The sequence below is a fragment of the Cucumis melo genome, chromosome 6 (genome assembly GCF_025177605.1).
Source record: "Cucumis melo cultivar AY chromosome 6, USDA_Cmelo_AY_1.0, whole genome shotgun sequence".
In the NCBI taxonomy this organism is placed as follows: Eukaryota; Viridiplantae; Streptophyta; class Magnoliopsida; order Cucurbitales; family Cucurbitaceae; genus Cucumis; species Cucumis melo.
Window position 1 is genome coordinate 22,680,630 of NC_066862.1, and position 11,224 is coordinate 22,691,853.

The 11,224-nt window shown below is 34.9% G+C and overlaps 1 protein-coding gene across 1 annotated transcript; it reads right to left on the reverse strand.

The window, feature by feature from the left end:
* Positions 1 to 8,610: 8,610 nt before the first annotated feature.
* On the reverse strand, positions 8,611 to 9,972 carry LOC127149721 (uncharacterized). Its single transcript, XM_051085588.1, has one exon. The coding sequence runs from the start codon at positions 9,970 to 9,972 to the stop codon at positions 8,611 to 8,613; it is 1,362 nt and encodes a 453-aa protein (XP_050941545.1).
* Positions 9,973 to 11,224: the final 1,252 nt, after the last annotated feature.

Genomic DNA, 11,224 nt, shown 5'->3' on the forward strand with positions numbered 1-11,224 from the left:
TCTGTTCATTCGGTAATGTCCTTAGATCTGCATAAGTGAGGGCAGCTCATCATCGCTAGCCCAATAAGCCTCCAATTTCAGGGATAAGACCGAATAGATAGCTAGAGACATAGAGTGCAAGACGAAATTCACTCCTACCAATTTCTGGAATAGTAGATAGGTTGTTCCTTTAAGAACTGAATCCAAGTCTTGAACAAGGGGCCCCACCTTCTCATTGGCTAGAGAAGGATTCAGGTTTATAGATTGGACCTTAAACCAATTGTTCAATAGTGGATTTGTGGGTCTTAAGGAGCAAGATGTAATCTCGGGGGTAAAACGGTATTTTGACCCAGTCAAGATTACGAACAACCTGTGAAAGATCAACTTACTCATCATGGTTATATCAGGTGAACAGAAATATATCTATAGTGAGGGGAGTGCAACTAAGAGTCTTTAGTGGAACGACTCTTCAGTTAAAGAATGTTGATTAAGCTTGGTCTAAAAGAGTTTAGCCAGCTAATCTCGAATCGTTGGAGCCCATGATCTATAGGTCCATTATGTTCCCCTACTAGCTCATATGGATTCAACTAAGAACAAAATGTTGAAGTAACTCGAATTGTTCGAATTAAGAAAAAAAAAAAGAAACCGATATTTAAATATAAGTCGGTAGAAATAAAATTTAACCTTTGTGTTTAAATATGATTTAAATAAATATAAATATAGATTTATATTTAAAAGCTTGAAAAGTTTTGAAACGCTCAAAGTTGTAAAAGCCAACTTGTTGACTTTTAACTTTGAGAAACAAAACTTTGACTGTATTTATATTCAAATATGATTTGAATTTTAAGAAAATGAATGCGGATTCATACTCAGGAGGTTAGAATTAGTCAAGACGGGAAAAATAGTAAAAAGTCAAAAAGTTGACTTTTGACTATGAAAAGTCAAAGTTTGACTTTGACTTAATTGGTCAAATGACCAAAATGCCCCTTTGACTAATTACTTTATTAATTAATCGTTATTGGAAAATGTGGCAGATTATTGTGAATTTGAAGCTACTAATTTCATTAAGAATTAATGGATTAATTAGGTGTTAAAAATGTATGAAATAATTTGCATGCAATTTGCATGTAAATTTCATATAAAACATTTCTTATTACAGAATGAAAAAGGATGGTGTTTTTCTGAAAAACTACCTAAATGATGCACTACCTCCTTCTTTCTCTTAAAGTTTTACTTCACAAACCGAGTCCCACAACTCCGTTCTTGGTCCTGACACTACAAGAAATATCAGCAACAATAGCATCAACAAAATGCTATAGATGATTTTCGATAGCGTTTTGGAAATGCTGTCGTAGCCGATGTTATTGAAAGTCCATGACTTTTCATAGCGTTTTCTCAATGCTATGCAAACTGCTATAATATGTCGCCAGCGATAGCACAAATATTATGCTCTAAATGCTTTTTATAACGTGAGGAAAAACGCTATTGAAACGTTTTTATAACAGTTTTGATTGCGTCGAAAAATGGCTATAAACTTTCAATAGCGTTTTCGAAATGCTGTCGTAGCCGATGTTATCGAAAGTCCATGACTTTTCATAGCGTTTTCTCAATGCTATGCAAACTGCTATAATATGTCGCCAGCGATAGCACAAATATTATGCTCTAAATGTTTTTTATAACGTGAGGAAAAACGCTATCGAAACGTTTTTATTGCGTCGAAAAATGGCTATAAACTTTCAATAGCGTTTTCAATAACATTGGGAAAGTGCTATAGAATACGTTGTATAGCGTTTTGATTTGTGTTAGAAAAGCGCTATAAAAAGGTTTTAATAGCGTTTTTAATAACATTTCAAAAATGGTTGTCGTCGTAATATGCCATACTATGGTCTAATTCACATTCATCAAAATATACAATCATAATTATAACCAAAATATTCAAATTTATAACATACAATTATCAATATTAAGTTTCAAAGTCCTTAACTATTAGAACAAGTAAATTGTTAATTCAATTAAAATGACTTCATAACATCAACACTAAGTTCTAAAGTCCTAAAATTTTGAGATGATAAAAAGGATGTTCAAATTGTAGCAATTGTTAAATTAACATCAACACTAATTTCATAACATCATATATGTGTTGCTCCACTGTTTTCTTCACACATCAATCACCTAACAAAAAAAAAATCATTATCTAATTCTAACAATAAATTATTAGTTGAAGAACTTAATAAATACCTAATTCACAAAGTAAATAAAATTTCTTACATAGTTTGACTTTATCCATTGGCCATGCTACAGTAGTGCCCAGAGCATCATCAATAACAATAATGTCGGAGGTAGGCCTCCATAAGAAGGAATTTGGTATTTTCACCGTATCAACCCACACACGAACTGCATTGGGGCCAAGAGGTACATGGTGGACAAGAATAGATGGATCATTGGAAGACCATCTACCTTCAGCAATGACTTCTCCTGAACCAATCCAATCTAGTAGCAAGCACTTATGGGGAGTGTTGGTAGTAACACTCTTTTTCAACAATATTATGGTTAGAAAATTCTCAAACAATAATAATTTAAAATAGCAAAGATGATTAGATTTACCGGTGGAGAATTTATGATTGGAGTAGGAGTAGGAGTACGAATATGTGCCGATGATGGTACTCGTTTAACAAGATGATTAGAATTGTCATCACTTGTTTTTTCCTATATAAACAACAATGTCAAAATGTGCTACAAACAAAATTTAAGAACTTTTAAGAGTGTTAAGACAAATTTACCTTGTCCTTTAATAAGGAAGCTACCACACTTTTCAATTCATCTACATCCGAAGTAAGGTTGTCACATTTTTTTTCAAGAGATGTAATGGTTTTATCTTTCTGAATTGATGTAGACACCTTCGATAGAGTCACACCAAATCCTAGTCCTCTTACATAGGCTTGATCGGGCCCAAGAACTCTACTAATTGCATCATCAATTATACTACTTGAAGAAGCCCTACGATTTTGTTCAATACGGTCCTAACCAAAAATCATATTAAGTATGCAAAAGTCATGGTGCATGGGGAGTGGGTGGAAGGGCATAAGACATTCACAACAAGCCATTTACTTAAAGGAAACAATCTACTACTCAACGAACAGCAACTACTCAATGGCCAGCAAGCTCACAAGAGTTTAAACATAAAAAATGGCAGCAGCAACACTACTCAAAGAAGCCATACGATTTTCCTCAATACGCGCTTAACCAAAAATCACATTAAGTATGCAAAAGTCATGGTGGATGGAGGGTGGGTGGAGGGGCATAAGAATGTCACAACAAGCAAATTACTTAAAGGAAACAATCTACTACTCAATGAACAGCAACTACTCAATGGCCAGCAAGCTCACAAGAGTTTAAACATAAAAAATGGCAATAGCAACACTACTCAAAGAAGCCATACGATTTTCCTCAATACGCGCTTAACCAAAAATCACATTAAGTATGCAAAAGTCATGGTGGATGGAGGGTGGGTGGAGGGGCATAAGAATGTCACAACAAGCAAATTACTTAAAGGAAACAATCTACTACTCAATGAACAGCAACTACTCAATGGCCAGCAAGCTCACAAGAGTTTAAACATAAAAAATGGCAATAGCAACACTACTCAAAGAAGCCATACGATTTTCCTCAATACGCGCTTAACCAAAAATCACATTAAGTATGCAAAAGTTATGGTAGATGGGGGGTGGGTTGAGGGGCATAAGACAATCACAACAAGCAAATTACTTAAAGGAAACAATCTACTACTCAATGAACAGCAACTACTCAATGGCCAGCAAGCTCACAAGAGTTTAAACATAAAAAATGGTAGTAGCAACACTACTCAAAGAAGCCATACGATTTTCCTCAATACGCGCTTAACCAAAAATCACATTAAGTATGCAAAAGTCATGGTGGATGGGGGGTGGGTGGAGGGGAATAAGACAATCACAACAAGCAAATTACTTAAAGGAAACAATCTACTACTCAATGAACAGCAACTACTCAATGGCCAGCAAGCTCACAAGAGTTTAAACATAAAAACTGGCAGCAGCAACACTACTCAAAGAAGCCATACGATTTTCCTCAATACGCGCTTAACCAAAAATCACATTAAGTATGCAAAAGTTATGGTAGATGGGGGGTGGGTGGAGGGGCATAAGACAATCACAACAAGCAAATTACTTAAAGGAAACAATCTACTACTCAATGAACAGCAACTACTCAATGGCCAGCAAGCTCACAAGAGTTTAAACATAAAAACTGGCAGCAGCAACACTACTCAAAGAAGCCATACGATTTTCCTCAATACGCGCTTAACCAAAAATCACATTAAGTATGCAAAAGTTATGGTAGATGGGGGGTGGGTTGAGGGGCATAAGACAATCACAACAAGCAAATTACTTAAAGGAAACAATCTACTACTCAATGAACAGCAACTACTCAATGGCCAGCAAGCTCACAAGAGTTTAAACATAAAAAATGGTAGTAGCAACACTACTCAAAGAAGCCATACGATTTTCCTCAATACGCGCTTAACCAAAAATCACATTAAGTATGCAAAAGTTATGCAAAAGTTATGCAAAAGTCATGGTAGATGGGGGTGGGTGGAGGGGCATAAGACAGTCACAACAAATGGCAGCAATAACACTTGGTCATAATATTAACTATGCAAAAGATGTAGTTACCCATCTATAAAATATGGCAGTAACATATTAAGAAAATGGTAGCCACTATGAAGTATGGCAGCAACTATAAAATATGGCAGCAACTATAAACAAACAAAAGATAAACCAACCAGAGTGTCGGCCACTTGCGAATTCATAGGAGTTCCATCTTTCTTCACATGTGCCTTCGTTCAAACATCTACTCGTGTAATCAGAGTTGAAGAAGACTTTTTCTACATTGAAACACAATAGTAAGTTATATATTAGCTACATATATATGCTAAATATAATAAAGTTATTAATTACATAAAATTATACCAAATCTTCAGCTAGTCGAGCATAGCCTCTACGACTACATGTGTGAGGAAGTTGCTTCTGTTTCATATCTTTAAATGTCTTGCTCTTTGCCTGAAAATCATACTCAACGAGATATGAATGAAGATTTTAAGACAAGTTGTTTCTATACCTTGAACCAAAGAAATAAATGGCATCCACTTTCATACTACAAACATACCTTAAAGGTTGCGCTAGTTTTATGTTTGATGAAGTCATTCCAATCATGCATTGAAGAAATGTTATCCGGTTTGAGTTTATTCAACTCCTCGTCATTTGAGGCTTTCCCAATCTTACTCACTAGGCGAGATTTGCTTGCTCTCCATAGTCCACCCATCTTTTGGAATAAAAATTTCTTTTGCCATTCATCAACATTATATCGTGCCTGAATAATAAAAGCAATTAGGTAGTGATCATATAAAACTCATTATATAAATATATAACTATAAATTACATACTTGAATAGAATGCCACAATATTTCTTTTTGTCTCGTTGAAATTTTCTTCCAAGTTTCAACATTCACTGGCACCACTTCTCTGACTAATGTACCCAAGAATGAGGACAACCCAACTGATGTTTCTCCAATAGGTTGTCCATATCCATTGTACCTTATATCTAGTTTCATTTCTGGCTCCATAGCTATTGTTTGCATCTTCGTACGACCTCTAGTCTTTTTGGGACTTGGTTCCTTCGTATGAACTTCCTCACAATCCACATTTTCATTTTCTTCCAACTGAGATTCAACCTCTTCAACGGGTAATTTACGAACAACTAATCTAGTACGACCAGCAGGTGAGTCTAACGGCCTATTTGGTGGTTTTCTAGACTGTGGATGAATGGTTGCATTAACATGTGAAGATGGAAGCGGAGTAGTAGCTTCCTCAGGAAGTGGGTCAGGAAGAGGTGATGTTTCCCTAATCTCTTTCTCTCTCAAATGAAGAGCTTCTCCTTCATTCTCCTCCTCATCAGTAGAAGGTTGAGTTAAGTCCATACTGAATGACTTTGCAAATCTCCATGATGTTTTAACCAAGGTTCGATCTGATCGTCGTCATTCTAATATATGTGTTGTGGAACGAGGTTTTTTCGATTTCTTACCAACGGTTTGTCCACTTTTTTCCTTCTCAAAATCCTAAAACATAAAGCATTGAAATTAATATAATAATATATGTACATATATGATATTTTCTATCTAAATATATATTTAAAGATAACTTACATGCATATTTGACTTCATGTCTTAGTCAATGGTTGAAGCTCCTCGACTCAAATAGTTCACACACAACCTGAAAATAAAAATACACTAGCATGCATAGTGATGGTTCAAGTCTAAAATATATGTAAAGCGGTACAAGTCATATAATAAAGAGAACACTTATATATATTGATTATCCATATAAAATATCTGTAGAATATTACAAATTGAAATAGTTCATAATGCACACAACCTAGCAATTATCTGTACATATTTAGAAAATGAATGGCTAACACTACATTCACAAAAAACCAACTAATATTATAAAATGAATGGCTAGCACTATATTCACAAAAAAAGCCAAAAGTGACGTGTTAGTGCATATTTACAAAATAACTTTAAGTCATAAGTTATCATAATAAGATGCCTTCACAATCGTCCCGTGAATTGTTGCGACATTCAAACTCATCATCAATATCATTAAGCGCTAGGGAGGATCCGTCACCCACAAAGCTTGTATCAACATTCTCATCATATTTGTCTAATTCATGAAATCCTCTCGGTGGTGCTTTCAATACAACATACCAAGGAGAATTGTCATTTTCTCTTGCATAAAAAACTTGTTTAGCTTGTGATGCAAGAATGTATGGCTCGCTTGAGAATTGACTTTGGTTTTGATGCAAATTAACAAGTGTAAATCCATCGTCAACTTTAACACCATTATGGATTTTTGCCCAATCACACTTAAACATTGGAAGTCGGTAGACATAGTAATCTAATAAAATTATTTCGGTTAGGACTCCATAATATTTTACCACATCAAACTTTGGAGATCCATCTCCATCACTTGATCTACATATTGCACTTGCATCAATTGAAACACCACTATTTTGAGTCGATCTTTCTATGCTTTTAATATGGAACCGTTGACCATTTATAATATAACATGAAAATGACATTGCGGTCTTGCGTGGTCCATTTGCAAGCCATTTCAATATATCTGAGTCTTTTCTGTTACCAACATCCAATGAAATTTGTTCCAATGAAAAGCTATATATTTAGATGAATTCATGATTGAGACCAATACCATAAGTAAGCAAAACATTACCTTCTCTTTCAACCAAATAGGAAATTGTTCTGAGTGAACCTTCATTACTTGAGTGTCATCATTTGCAAGTCTTTTATTTGAAAGGATCAACTCGTTCCTATGCATTCTAAAATATTTGATGTATCACTAATTAACATTCGAATACAATCTTCAAAGGATGATAAATAGTGTATAATTGATACATCACTCACTCTATGTATGGTTCAACTGCTTTTGTGTTGAACAAGACATATTGATGTGCAAGGTTGAGCACTTCATCGGATAATGTAATTTCCTTTCCAGTAGATATTGGACATCCTTCGAGAATGATATCATTATTAAATTCTTCATTCCGACGTTGTTTATCATCAAGTCTTGTTGAACCTTGAACACAATTCTTATAAAAGAGGATGCATTCTTCGGCTAAATAACGCTCTGCAATGCACCCTTCTGGACGTGACTGATTTCTAACAAACCCTTTTAGAGTCTTCATGTACCTAAGGTTAATATCATAACTATTAAAAGATACTTAAGACGTTTAGCTGTATGTTACCTATAATAATGTATGTTATGAAAATAACATACCTTTCGAATGGATACATCCAACGAAATTGAACGGGTCCACACAAACGAACTTCACGACCCAAATGAATGACCAAATGAGTCATGATGTCAAAGAATGAAGGAGGAAAATACCTCTAAAAAAGGCATAGTGTTTTGATTACCTCCTTTTCAATTTCCAACATACTTTCTCGATCAATTACACGTTGGCATATTGTATTAAAGAATCCACAGATTCGTGTTATTGAATGTCTCGGGCCCTTTGGAAGCATTCCCCTAATGACAACCGGTAGAAGTTGTTGCATTAGCACATGATAGTCATGAGATTTTAATCCCATTACTTTGGTTTCCTCCACTAAAACACAGTTAGAAATGTTTGAACTATAACCATCAGGTACTTTCAACTCGTATAACCTCTTGCAAAACAATTGTTTTTCTAATTTAGACAAAGTGTGTAAAGCTGGAGGAAGGTATACTCGACTCTCGCATTCTACTGGGTGTAAGTCATGTCGTATATTCATGTCTTGCAAATCTTTACGAGCATTGTATCCATCTTTTGATTTTCCATTAATATCCAACAATGTGCCTATTATGCTCTCACATACATTTTTCTCAACATGCATGACGTCTAAGTTGTGACGTAATGCAAGTTCCTACATTAGCGTAAAACACGTCAGTGCATTACCTAATGTACAATGGAAGACTAGTCAATTAAACGACATTAGTGACAAAATGTACGTACCTTCCAATATGGTAAGTCAAAGAAGATGGATCATTTTTTCCACATTCCTTTCAACTCTTTTTGTCTCTTTCGTTTTTTCTTATCAACTTTTCCAAAGAAATTTTGAAAATCTTTAAGTTGGGTATCGATTGCATTCCCATTTGCAATCCTAGGAACTTGTCGGTCTTCAACTTTGCCATCAAACCATGACTTCTTTCTTCTATACGGATGAGATGGAGGTAAAAAGCGTCTATGACCCATATAGACTAATTTCTCACTGTGGTACAACCACTGAGAATGTGTGTGCTCCCCACAAATTGGACAAGCCGTCTTACCCTTCGTTGTACACCCAACAAGATTTCCATAAGCAGGAAAGTCATTGATTGTCCATATAAGCACAACTCTCAAATTGAAGTTTGATTTGCTAACTACATCGTAAACTTCAACTCCATCCCATAACAATTTCAAGTCATCAATTAATGGTTGCAAGAAAATGTCAATGTCATTGCCAGGCTGTTTAGGACCAGGAATCAGTAAAGTTAGCATTATATTTTCTTTCGACATGCATAACCAAGGAGGTAGGTTGTATGTCACAAGCATGACTGGCCAACAACTGTATCGACTACTAAGATTAGAGAATGGGTTGAAACCATCGGTTGCAAGACCGAACCTCAAGTTTCGTGGATCAAAGTCGGGCCACTTTGCATCAATTGAGTCCCATGAAACAGAATCAACTGGATGACGCATCTTCCCATCACTATTTTTATGGTTCATATGCCATGTCAATAATATAGCTACATCATGCATTTGGAACATTCGTTTCAATCTTGGAATCAACGGAAAGTATCTTAACACTTTTGTTGGAACACCCCGTTTCATTCTTTTCGTGCGTTTATCCACCTTCCATCGAGAATGTCCACAAATTGGGCATGTCTCTAAATCTTTATTCTCTTTCGTAAACAAGCAACGATCATTTTCACAAGCATGAATCTTTTCATATCCTAGATCAAATACTTTTAAGAACTTCTTTACTTCGTAAGTAGATTTTGGGATAACATTGTTAGGGGGTAGCATATCGTGCAACAGCTCTAAAAGGCTTGTGAAACTTTTATCGGTCCAATCGTTCGTAGCCTTTATCTTATATAAAGATACGATAGCTGACATTCTTGTATATTTTGTACAATGAGGATACAAGGAAGTGTTTGCATCTACGACCTTTTCATTAACATCATCGTTTACGCATGGTTCATCAACCTTTTCGTCGCTCATGAAAGAAGTGCTACAAAAGGGTTGACCATCAAACATACACTTTACTGGCACTTCTTCACCATGATGGTACCAAAACCTATAAGTAGGATCCATTCCTTTTATAACCAAATGTTCATATACAACATCAAAGGTTTGATGATTCATGTTCCTACATGTCTTGCATGGACACAGAATTTTGTCTATTCCACCCAACATGTTCTCTACTTGTTTCACAAAGTTCCATGCTCCCTTCAGATATTCCTTGCTTGCTCTATTAAAAAGACCCAACTTTGCAATTAATATAACTAAATATATTAATCTATTTTAGTTACTTAAAAAATTGACATTCCCTTACTTGTTCAAATGAACCCAATCTTTTTGAAACATTATATCTTCAACTTATTGCTACAATATTAATGTGAAATGTAATTAAGAACCAACTCTACCTAAGGTGAAATTGAAGCTGAAATTTGCAATGACTACAAATTGCATTTTAGTACTAAAACATGTCACTAAAACTATCAATCATATGAATGATAACAATATGCAAAATCAATATAGCGGGGTATACGAGAACTAAGAATCATGCTAAGGTCAGCTGCATAACTAGGATTTTCTAATAAGAAAGTTACATACCACTTGTAACCTTTTAATAGAGAAAATCTAAAAGGTGAAAAATGATAGGCTGTAGCATACTTCATGGATATAATCATCATAGAAAGGTTTACTGTCATCATAAGTATAGATGGATTGGTTAAGGTTGGATCTTTGCCTTCTAATTTCCTTAACTTTAGGTCGCGGGGGGAGGGCGGAGCTTAGTTAACATAATAATAAATTATAAACGCAACGCAGCCTCCACATTTCAATTGTATGATATATCCAGTTTAAATATAAACACTTGTGACTTTGCTTTTGGAACCACTCAGAAAACCTTATACCTATGACCACTCTCTTCTTCCTAGTCAATATGGGACTTCGTTTACACCAAACAACAAAAGTGATTGATTATCGTTATCCCATTGTTTTGAAAATACTTTGTCAACTAAATTACAAAAGATAATTATCTAACTTTTCCCTCCTTCTTTCATATTCTTTCAAAGTTGCAACATTACTTTTAACCTTTAACCTTGTATAAACATTTCAAAACTACTTTTAAAGTAGAAATTCACTACAATGTTAAACAAAAATTAAAACGCAAGGTACAATCATATCATTTTAGGTCATCGTTACCCTCAATTGAAGTCTCGACTTTTTTATAAAACTAGATTTAGAGATTTAAAATAAGTGAGAAAAGGGAAAATAGAAGCATTGATATTGGCCCATACGATGGGTTATAGATATTCGACATCACCATAACGTTGAAAAATGAAATATGAGACTAAGCTTACCTAACAAAACATGTCTTCCCATTTTGTCC